This window comes from Periplaneta americana, chromosome 3, assembly GCF_040183065.1.
Source record: "Periplaneta americana isolate PAMFEO1 chromosome 3, P.americana_PAMFEO1_priV1, whole genome shotgun sequence".
Classification (NCBI taxonomy): Eukaryota; Metazoa; Arthropoda; class Insecta; order Blattodea; family Blattidae; genus Periplaneta; species Periplaneta americana.
The window spans coordinates 152,773,947-152,786,428 of record NC_091119.1 but is presented as its reverse complement, the minus strand read 5'-3'; the positions used below and the strand labels follow the sequence as shown (position 1 = coordinate 152,786,428).

The 12,482-nt window shown below is 35.6% G+C and overlaps 1 protein-coding gene across 7 annotated transcripts in view; it reads left to right on the top strand.

Moving 5' to 3' along the window:
- The window catches only part of spict (magnesium transporter spict), a 66,169-nt gene that overhangs the window by 38,705 nt on the left and 14,982 nt on the right, over positions 1-12,482 (top strand). For all 7 annotated transcript variants that reach the window (XM_069821902.1, XM_069821901.1, XM_069821900.1 and 4 more), the window contains 3 exons: positions 1,147-1,269; positions 4,576-4,718; positions 9,205-9,313. In XM_069821902.1, coding sequence (XP_069678003.1) covers positions 1,147-1,269; positions 4,576-4,718; positions 9,205-9,313 — 375 coding nt within the window. The remainder of the gene's footprint in view (positions 1-1,146; positions 1,270-4,575; positions 4,719-9,204; positions 9,314-12,482) is intronic.

Sequence of the window (12,482 nt, the reverse complement as noted above, 5' to 3'; positions counted from 1 at the left end):
CATGAACAATATTAAATGAATTAAATTTACGCTTGTGTACAACACTTCACAGTTTCAAATCGAACAGCTGCTCAAACAATAATAAGTACTAGTATATTTATGTAAATAATTTGTGAATTTCGTGGGTGCACAGTTTCACGGAGATAGTCAGAACGAAATGAAAAATAATAAGACGAGGGCTATTCATAAAGTAACTTCCGTTTTCATATAGAGCGCACAGTAATCGACATAGTGATGCTGTCTTTGCAGTGAATGTTGCATGATTCAGTTTGCTTCGAGCAGTGGTATAGAGAGGATTGTGTGGCTGTTACTTGTAGTGTTATACATGTTCAAAATGTGTGCTCTGATTGAGAATCCCGCCAACTGTAAGATACACTTGGTGATATGATTTCTCGTGGCGAACTGTAAAGCAGCTGAAATCCGTCTGTTGCGTGCTGGGGTGGTTTTTGCACTACAATGCCTACTGTGCTGCGTACTGTGTCTGAACTGAAAAATTTCATCTGCAAAGTGTTTGGTCATCCTCCATGTAGCCTGATTTGGCACCTACTGCTTACCATCTTTTCATACACACAAAGAAGTGGCTTGCATCGCAGCATTTTGACAATGACAAAGAATTGCAGTCCAGCATTGTAGGTTGACTTCAGTCACAGACGGGAGAGCTTTATGACTGTGGTATTCAAAAGTTCGAAAGTGTCTCAATTTAGCCCGAAACTATGTAGGAAATAAATCAAAGTTTGTAGTTTCAAACTGTTGTAAACAAATCCTGTAACCACATTGCCATTTTTGTTACAATAAATTTTATGAATAGTCTTCGTAAATAAGAAGGGCAGACTAACCCCATTGTTATTGTTTACATTGGCACTGAATGAAGCAAATACTATAAGTTTTAGTACCACGAATTTCTCAGAAAATTGAAGGATTTATAGATGATAAAATTATTGAAACATTCTTTTTCGGTAAAATTGATTATAAATTACATTTTCTAGCTCTGAATTGCACTTCAGTCTAATTAATTGTTGCTAATTTTCTCCCTGAAATTCGTATTGATTCTCTTCCCATTTTCAAAGGTGAAAGTCAGAATTCATTGCTTGTTCTCTGAGCATGTGTGTATTGGAAACAATCAATTGTTCCTATTTTTGTTTTTAGGTTCCAGTTTCATCATCAAAAAGAAGGCTTTGATTCGTCTTAATCGAGCAGGAGCTGTTCGAGCCGGTGCGGGAGGTTTTGGCTATCTGAAGGAATGGATTTGGTGGGCAGGTTTACTGTCAAGTATGTGTAGTTGCTATTAATAGTCATATTTTATCTGATTTAACTTACAGGTAGACTAGGTTCACTCCTTATCTCTCACGTCACCATTCTCCTCATGAAAAGCAGAACTTATGAAATGAATTGAAATAGTTTTCTTTTTATCTAATGGTGGACACTTGACTTAAATTATTCACTCATCTGTAGGCGACATACCAAAGTTGTAGTTCTTTTTGCTGCCAGATGATATCGTCATTGATGCACCTTGCGAACTACATGGCACCTCGTAATGGTGATGATGATTAATGAAGCAATGGTGGAATGCTGGTAGAGGAGAACCTATCACCAAGCACTGTTTTTGTCCATCACAAGTTCCAGTTGGATATGCCGGGATCCAAACCTGGGTTAATTGCGTGGAAAGCCAGCATTCTGTTTGACTGATTGACTGACAGTGTGCCAATGAAATGAAATGTTAGTCTTTGTTAGGAACAGAAATATGTGTTAATTCTGTAGAGCACACTGATTTATAATTAACCAGCAGAGATTCCTGGAGTTCTTTCATAAAGAGGCTCAGCTGTGAAAAATCAAATTTCAAGTAAAAACGTTATAATTTTGTAATGATAAGTTATTAGGCTTGCTAACCATCCCATTTTTTCCAGAACAGTCCCGATTTCGACCATTGTGTCCTGCGTCCCAAAATAATTTGCTCATGTATCAAAATTTCCCGATTTCATGTCATATTAGACATCTACATCTGATTTTCGTTCCTATCAGATTTTTGGATTTAGTCTGGATTGGAAGATAATTCCGCTCAGTCTCATACAGACATACTTACGAAATTGAGAAATGACTCTAGTATGCATGTTCAAGGCAGGAATTTTGTTCTCGTTGATATGTCAACAGAGTGACGGGTGCAATGATTATAATACACAAGTTAGGGCAGGTTTGATCACAAGATACTTATTGAATCATCTATTCTCTGTGCTCATCTTATGCACTTTGAATTTAGTTTGGCGCCATTCAGTATTATGTCCATTTTGTTCCACTTGATGCGTCATTCATTGGTTTTGGCGGAAAAGTGGAAAAAAATAAAGATTTTTACGACCACTTCACTTCTACGACAGATAGGCCTATAGATTAGATTAGATTATATATAAGCGAGTACAACAACAAAGACTTGTAAAATACCGCAGCCCCTCACGTGTGATAAGATCTGATGGCTCTGGTGATAAATCACGTAAACGTTTCTGTATTTTCCGAGAAAAGTGGCTGGAATCTTTTGTGTAGGCAGGGTTGGACAAAATACTGGCATCCAAGTATTTCAAATACAAATACAAAATACTTCAAAAAATTGTATTTGAAATACAAATACAAAATACTTAAAAAAAAATTAAGCAAAATACATGTGTATTTCAAATACTCAAAATACATTTGTATTTCAAATACTCGATACAATATGTAGGCCTAAAGAAATAAGAATATTGCTGAAAATCTAAAATATTATACCGGCATTAACATTAAAAGTACTTTTATTCCGATGTTTTACTGTATATAAACACTGTAACTGAACATTCTTCCTTTTCCCAGTCAGCAATGAAATTATGCTACATATGAATAATTACTGCTCCCTTTCAAAAAAACCAGTTTCTCAAGAAGTTTATCAGATAAGGATCCCCTTGCTGGTGAATGAATAAATCCTGCAAAACAGAACAGTCTTTCTACAGGAACACAAACTTGTATGATACTTTATAAAGCTTGTTTCACTGTTTGGTAATTCTCTAGAGTGCACAGGGTTGTCCCTTTGCCATTGAAGAATTGTATGAGCTCATACTCCGCAGTAGATAAGTTCTTTTCTTTTTGCTTTCCAAAGTCTGTTGTACTTGAGTTGAAAACACAAAAATTGTTTTCATCGTCTGAACTGACCAAAGGTGTAGCAGAGAACTGCTCAGCTGATTTCACGCACATAATCTGTGTCCTCTTCTTATCATTTGGTGAGACAGTGTCAGGTAGCCATCTCATCTTCAATGATGGGTGGAAGCAAGCTGCCAAAATAGCTCAATTTGCTTCTTGGGTCAGATCAAACATCGCTTTAAATCTTGATGGAAGCGAACTTATTAGGACTGGAGTTACTTGGAATACATGGCATAGATTGCTAAATAACAGAATATGTAATTTGTTTTTGAGGGAAATTAATATGGACAAAAGTGGCTTTAATAGCAGGTCTTCTCATTTTGTATTAAATCAAGGGCTACGACAATGGGTTTCAGAGCTGCACAATATTCTTCAAGGTACTGAAACTCAACATCTTTGAAGGTTGGCAATCCCAGTTTTTCACATATACTGTTTATATCATGTTTGAATTGCAATATTTGAGAATTCCATTGTGTTGGTCAAGGAAACTTTAATGAATATTTCAAGACATCTGATATAATTTCTGAGGATTTGGGTCTCCTAGACGCATTCCATAATGCTGAACATTTAGCAAGTGTTGGGTGATGGATCCTTGACGCTGCTGGAGATTTCTTTATGGCATTAAGGAAATCAGTTGTGGCAAGAAAACTAAGTGTATGGCTAGCACATCTGAAATGGGCAGGCAAATAAGACAAAAGTTCATTCTTCAAATCCAAATCCAAAACTTGAAGGACAAGAAGAAGAAGAAAGTATTTTGAGTATTTGAAGTACAAAATACATCAATTTTATGTATTTAAATACAAAATACTTTCGAAAATCCGTACAAATTACAAAATACAAATGTATTTCAAATACTGCCCAGCCCTGTGTGTAGGTAGGTTAAGTTGGTTCGGTTTAGTTCAAATTAGATTAAGTTAGGTTAGTTCATATTAGGTTAGTAATTACTCCAGTAAGATGGTTCCTAGTTCCATTTCTTTTATAAGGGATTTATATTGTTTTTCAACTTGTCTTGTTGTCATTTTGCCAAGTTTTTGTAATTTTTTTTTTTTGCATATGAAATGATGTGGTTGTTAAAATATACATATACTGTTATAAGAGTACGACTGTTGAATATGTGGATTGATAGGTGGAAATAATTAATGCAATAAAATTGTCTGTAACGTTTGTGTCCCTAATTTTTACTTACGAAAGTTGGCAAGCCTATCAATTATGCATGTGTAAACATGTGCTTATCATACCGTACTTATTTGAATTGACACTTCATTCAAAAGGAAGCTTAAATTATTTCCACAGGGCAAGTAACGTCCTAGAGCTCCCTTCCAGATGCTGCCACTGTAACTAACAACAAAATATTATAATGAATCAAAATCAAGGTCCATAATTCCCATTTTTAACCTTTTCTTTTTTTATCTAATACAGTGGGCATTGGTGAGGCTGCCAACTTTGCGGCATATGCATTTGCGCCTGCATCACTAGTTACACCACTTGGAGCCTTGAGTGTGCTGGTGGCTGCTATTCTGTCTTCGCGCTTCCTTAATGAGAACTTGAATTTACTGGGAAAAGTAAGTACTTGGTATAAAAGCCTTATTTACCATTATTGTGTAATAAAACTACAACAGCATATACTGTCTCCAGTATGTCAGCAGTCATAGTTCATTGTAACATTTTGCAGCATCTTATCGTATCATCTGGTTTGTAATATTGTCATACTGTTAGACCAGCATTATAATTTATGTTTTTTTTTTTTTTAAATCCAATGCCACCAGGTTGTCATTTCGACATTTCTGGTCTTCTCTCCTGGCCGTGGCTTAGTTGTAACTCACTTCTGAGGTTGGGGCACCTGGAAGGCGGAGTTACATTACCCCGATGATGTGATAGGATGATTATGATAATGTGGTGCCAGGAGAGGTCTTAAATCTAAACTTAACCTAAATTCAAGACCATGGACGAACACAGGAATAATCCCCTTTAAGGAAAAATTCCTGTGCTCTAACCAGGAATCGAACCCGGAACCTCATGAACTATAGCCAGAAGCTCTGACCACTAGACCATGAGGCTGGTCCCAGGTAGTAATGTTCCATCGACTTTATGATGTTAGTGCGGAGCACCCATCTTGAGGAAGCTAAGCGGTAAAGAGTGGAGTAGGATCGGTCTGTGTAGGGCAGCATGTACGGACTTGTACACCAGCATATGACCACTCACTGTCCATCAACAGATTTTGTTAGACAGAGGCTGGAGTGGGACTGATCTGCATAGGAACTCTCTGTTTATTATTAAGAAAACGGACTGCCCTTATGCAAATTTATTGTTCCGTATATTTTGCTTAATGCCACTTTAAAATAGCTAAGTACACATCACTCTAATATAGACCTATTATTACAGTTTTGTATCGGATTTCTGCACCTTTTATTACATTTACTTATACTGCAACCCCCTCATTTGGAGAAAGGGTTCTTCTATGCAAATCTGGCTTACAGGGAGCTACTACCTGAAAGCCAGATTTGCATAATATACTGTATTTCGTTACTGGAGGTACATTAACAGGAAGCCACAATTTAAGTCACACAGAATTTGTGTGCACTCAAAGTTGGTTCTGGCGTCTTGTCAGCCCATTTGAGTTGTGTGATATAAAGGAAAAATTGTGACAGTGTCGTGTATAGTTCCTGGGGTAGCTCAGTTGGGAGAGCATTCGTGCGCTAAGCGAAGGATCCTGGGATCGATACCCGACCCTGGAACAATTTTTCCTTGAAATTATTGAAAGGGTTCTTTTACTTATATGTAGCATAAATCTGCGAGGTGGGACTTCTAGATCTACTTCCCTTTAGAAGATAGAAGCCTGGTAACCATTACACCATCGACGACGACAATATTTGGTGGAATGGAACATGCTATTGTTGATGATTTTAGTTACACTTTTACTTTCTCATTATATGAAGTACAGTACAAAGAAAGATTATTTTGTTGTTGCAAAAAAAGAAATGTTGAGATTTTCACAGAAATACTGTTATAATGTGTATGGTCTGAAAGAGTAATGTTATATGTGTACAGTGATTCCTCATAAACTGTGTCGGATTTTGTTCATATTAAATGCCTACGAGTCAAATTATCTTGGAATCATTTAATATTATCATTTTCTACCAAAAAATTAATCGCTCATTCATTTAAAAAGACATAACATGGCAGTCAACCGTAACAACACTTGTTTATATGAGATTCGTTTGTTATATGGTAGTGAGAACTGGACACTATTTGCAAACTAGATGAGTATACAAAGCTCAGAAACGAGGTTTTAATAATCAGTAACAAGTTGTAGAGTAAGAGTTTGTAAGAGAAATTATTGACTGTATTTGATAAGAATTTAAAATTGCTTAAGCTAAATCTAGGGAAAACGCGGAAATTCTACTTGAAGCAAGTAAAGAGATAGGGTTGGAAGTAAATCCCGAAAAGACTAAGTATATGATTATGTCTCGTGATCAGAATATTGTACGAAATGGAACTATAAAAGTTGGAGATTTATCCTTCGAAGAGGTGGAAAAATTAAAATATCTTGGAGCAACAGTAACAAATGTAAATGACACTTGGGAGGAAATTAAACACAGAATAAATATGGGAAATGCCTGTTATTATTCGGTTGAGAAGCTTTTGTCATCTAGTCTGCTGTCAAAAAATCTGAAAGTTAGAATTTATAAAACAGTTATATTACCGGTTGTTCTTTATGGCTGTGAAACTTGGATTCTCACTTTGAGAGAGGAACAGAGATTGAGGGTTTTTGAGAATAAGATTCTTAGGAAAATATTTGGGACTAAGAGGGATGAAGTTACAGGAGAATGGAGAAAGTTACACAACGCAGAACTGTACGCATTGTATCCTTCACCTGACATAATTAGGAACATTAAATCCAGACGTTTGAGATGGGCTGGGCATGTAGCACGTATTGGCGAATCCAGAAATGCATATAGAGTGTTAGTTGGGAGGCCAGAGGGAAAAAAACCTTTGGGAAGGCCGAGACGTAGATGGGAAGATAATATTAAAATGGATTTGAGGGAGGTGAGATATGATGGTAGGGACTGGATTAATCTTGCTCAGGATAGGGACCAATGGCAGGTTTCTGTGAGGGTGGCAATGAACCTCCGGGTTCCTTAAAAGCCAGTAAGTAAGTAAGTTAAGCTAAATCTTGGAATAAGAAAATGAAGAAATGGATACAGTACTGCGAATGTATGATACTTGCGCACTAAAACTATGCTTTGACTATATATCTGTTGAGAGAAGAAAAATTTGTAGGAGCAACCCATATGAATATGGACCAACCAAGATCTGTGAAAATGGAGCAAGTATACAGTTTAAATGTGATGATGATGATGATGATGATGATGATGATGATGATGATAGTATTGGCAATAACAACGAAAATGATGATGATATGGGGTTGATGATATGTTGCCTAGTTTAGCCCTCTTCAGATCTTCATGAGTCGTCAAAGAGCAATTTCCAGGACAGTTTCTCTTGCAATTTTCATGTTTAAAGATGTCTCTTTATCTTATGTGAGGTTTGATTCTGGATATGCAATCCTTGTTTTATATCGTGTTATGTATGTAAACTGAAACTTTAAAGTGAGATTTAATTCAAATATTGGAAGTAATTAAGAAAAAAAAATCACCATTTACAGTAAAAGTGCAGCTTTTTGCTTGTTTCATTCACTATGAAGTGAAACAGAACTAGCTGTATTTCGAGGTGTGTCCACCTGTCCCAATCTCTCTCTCATATGGACAAGTGCGTCTATTCTTTTTTAGTAATTATCAATAATTAACTGTCTTAAAATCTTTCACATGAAATATTATCACCCATATTTTCATCTCTTTTCATTTTAGATCTTGTATCTATTTAAATTAGGGTGACCAGACGTCCTCTTTTGTCCGGACATGTCCTCCTTTTTTTAGGCTTTTGTCCGGGGTCCAGACGGATTTTAAAAAAGTCAAGAAATGCCCTCCTTTTCGTAACTTTATGCCCGATATTTTGAAATGATCTGATTTGACGCCTTTTTCGAGTAATTTGTATGTAGGTGGCAGCAGCATCGACAATCTGTCTCTCCTTGTTATGATCATTACTTTCTAGGCAACTGTAAAATTATTTTATATTATTAAGTTTTATCGTAAGTATGCTGTAATAAAATAGATATTGACATCATTTTAAGTATAATATAGGCTAAGCCTAAATCTAAATACATATTTTCTGTCATCTTTAATAATTATAGTTCCCTTGACTTTCATATTTTAACTGACTGTGAAAAATCATTGTTGTTGTTATTATTATTATTATTATTATTATTATTATTATTATTATTATTATTATTATTATTATTATTATTATTAAGCTTTATCATAATTATTTTGTAATTAAATAGATATTAACATAATTTCGTGTATGATATAAGCCTAAATCTGTACTGTTAATATATTTTAATAAAATAGATATTGACATAATTTAAAGTATAATATAAGCCTAAGTCTAAATGTAAGTACATATTTTATGTCCTCTTTTTTCGAACAATGTCCTCGTTTTTTAAGCTTTGTGTCCTCTTTTTTTTTTATCGATGTGAATCTGGTCACCCTATTGAGGGAAAAAACATGATTTCATTTGCCTGTTCGAGTAAAATGGTCATACGGGAAGTCAATTGCCATCCCTGTCCTACACATATTGTAATGTTGGACTGGATCGGTACACATGCCACCATTCAAAATTCGTATAAGGACCACAAATACCAATCATAGAATACAGTAGATGCTGTATTTGAAGTACATTATTTTAACTTACTGCAGTATATGAGCAGTGAAATACTGTATTGATTATTAAAACGTAGGCTAATCTTCCCTGATCTCCATTGATTTTTTTGTTTTTATGTATCTTTGAGAGGAAATTTCACTAAAGTAATCTATGTTATTTCTATAATAGCATTATTCAGAAATTACAATGTATGTGGGATCCTGTTTATTACATTCTTATTTGGATATTCCTGTGCTTTTTAAAACTGGGATCTGATATGTCTTCTAGATGGGCTGTGTTCTGTGCGTATTGGGCTCTACTGTGATTGTGATACATTCCCCAAAGGAAGAAGAAGTAGAAAATCTCGAAGATCTGCTTCTAAAACTTCAGGATGCTGGTGAGTTTGCATATGTTCAGTGTAGTTTTATATCTTAAAACAGGCTTCATTTCTGTAGTTTATTTTATATTTCACATAGAGTAAATGTTTAGGGAATAACTATATGATCACATATTGAAACACTTACTACATGGCTGCTAAATCAGGTGTTGGAGGTGTACTGGGTGGTTGGTTTGCGCAGTGGAAGCAGTATGCCTGCAATTTTCCAAACATTGCTAGTAACCTATCATTACCAAATCTCTCTTTCCAAGTCTACTAAACCAGTAGATGTTCACCATCCCCGTGGAATTTCCGAGTCTATTAGACTAGTATACGTTGCCCATCCCACCGGAGTTTTCTGAGTGTATTAGACTAATAATCGTTGCCTATCACACTGGAGTTTTCTGAATGTATAAGACTAGTAGACTTTGCGTATTCCGCTGGAGTTTTCTGGGTGCTATGTCTATCTCTCAGCACTTTGCAGGAAAGCTCGGTTCCCCCTCTCTGCGATACCCACAATTCCTGCTGGCCAATAGGAGGGATAACAAAGAAAAGCATACGGAATAGATGGCACTGATGTCAAGATGGCGTATGTCGAAATGTCGTGGTGCTATAGTAAGTTGTCCGAACAGCTGAGCCGTCATGGCTCAGTATTTCGTAATCAGTTTAACAGTGCATCAACTACAGTACTTAATGGTAATAGAATACTCGAAAATAATGAATTGGTAAATTTATGCACATAGCTTTAATTAATATTATTATTACTCGGTACCAGTATATATAATTGCATGCATAAACTGAAAACAAACTCCTGTTCAAGGTAGCGGACATCTGGTACATCTCATCGTGGACCTTAAAAATACAGTAACACACCCATTATGATACCTATAGTGACATTTTGTGTCATCTTTTATGTATAAATTAACAAAACTCGGAAGACTGACCATCGTTAGGTAAATGGGGACTGAGGGTGTAAAGAATTTTATATTTCGCTGTGTTATTGACGAAGGTTGTAATACTAAGTCAGAATTATCAAGATTAATAAAAGATGAATCGAACACAAATTACTTAATTATGAATCAACATCGAAACAAGGATGAATGATTAGTTTTTTAATTAGAATAAGATTCTTTTCTGAACATAAAACACAAAACATAAAAATAATAAATTATACAGGGTTAGTAAAACTTCCCGCACCACCTAAATAATTTTTTAAGCATATGCTTCAGTGTCATGAAACTCAGTGTGTGGAGATAGCCATATACTAAGTACTCAATAATGATATTAACAAATGGAATACCCAATATATTTTTATATTTTCGAATCATGCTCATTAAAAGGTTTTCAAAAAGTAGCCACATACTTCTGTTCAAATTCATTGTTGCTAAATCAAGAGAACGGAAAAGTGTGAGTCAAACAAATAATACGAGTAAAATGCTTCTTATGTTTACTGTGATTTGATTATCCTTCGTTTATATCCATGGAATCATGTTTATTGATACAGAAACATCCTACTTAAAGGATTGAATCTGAATTCTAGAGCGTTAAATAATTCTATCTGATGTTGAGCAAGAGGGAAAGAATTCTAATTTTAATTATGATTGGCGACCTGATCTTAATAAGTCCTTTATGCTTTCAGTATCAGTAAATTTCCTTAAGATCCCTGTCATTGTTTTATGTGGAATTGGATTGCGATCTGAATGCATGTCATTAAATAAATTTGCTGCCTCTCAATGAAATCATTACCTATCTCCATAACCAACCATAATTAAGATTAGAATTCTTTCCTTTCTTCCCTGCTGTTATGTACAGTTACAAGGAACTATGACTATTAGTTCAGTAGAGAGACTGTCGCATGGAATTGTGTGGATTTGATTACTGGGAAAGATGATTTTATTTTTACTATTACAGAACGAATCTGTAATCCATTGAGTCTACCTTAACAACAGAGATGGTTATTTCTTGTGTAAATAAAATTACTGGAGTGTGATATTGAAGGGCTTTAAAAATTTTATGGTGGCTCACTGGTCAGGCATGGGCCAACTACAGAAACGCAATTAAAAAAAACATTTTTTTTACTCATTATAGACGATTGACTTTTTCAAATCCTGGTAATACTAATCAGTTACTACTGTATCTTAGTTGGAAGTTACACCTCCACATTTTTATAGCCCTTCATGGGTAACATTATTCTTCCGAACTCAATTTATTACAGAACCAAGTCCCATCCCTACCTTCTCGTGGTGCAGTTGTTAGTAAGCATAATTTACAAGCTGAACTAAAGGGAGGGGCTACTCACCAATTAGCACTGGTCAGCTTGATGAGTTAACGACCGAATTTGATATAATTTTTCTCTATTCAATACCTAAAGGTACGGTCACACATCGCTACTTTTGCTGCACAACTTTTGTACTGCAGCTGCAAAAGTTGCGTGTCATGTTCACACGTAAGCCAAAAGTAGCGCGCTGCACGCTACTTTTTGTACTGCGCAACCCGAGTGCAGCAAAAGTTGCAACTGGAGGTTGCGAGTCTGTTCACACACAAGGCGCTACTTTTGCAGCCGCAGTCTAGCTGCAGGTTCCCATCTCTGTGTTGACTTCTCAATATACATTTTGTGGTTATGTTCACATTATTAATAAACTCATGCGAAAGCTTACTTATCTATTATTTGCTTTTCTGTCCTAACTAGTATTCAGAAATTGGCATTATTTTTACTATAAAGCTTTTAAAAACGCCTATATACGTAAATGATAACCAACAGCATATTCACGTAATCAATGTTGGCAACCCCCCTGTTTGAAACTACGCTACAGAAAATTAAAAAAGTGAATTATATTGTCAGCAAATATACTCAGACTGTGTTATACATTTAATAACTGTTAAAAATAATTTATTTTTATCACATCTAACATTAAAATACATTCAAACAATAAAAGTATCATTGGCACATATGGGTGGCAACACTGGTCGCTACCGCAGCAAAAGTTTCAACAAAACCGATATCAAAAATGCTGCGGCTGCAACCCTGAGAACCCTGTTCACACGTCGCTACTTTTAAGCTGCGCGCAGCATGAAAAAGTAGCGAGCAGCATGTTCGGCAGCTGCTACTTTTCGGGTTGCACCATTGTTCATACGTCGCAGTACGAGAGTTGCGCAGTTTTTTGTATACTGCATTGCTGTACTGCAACCG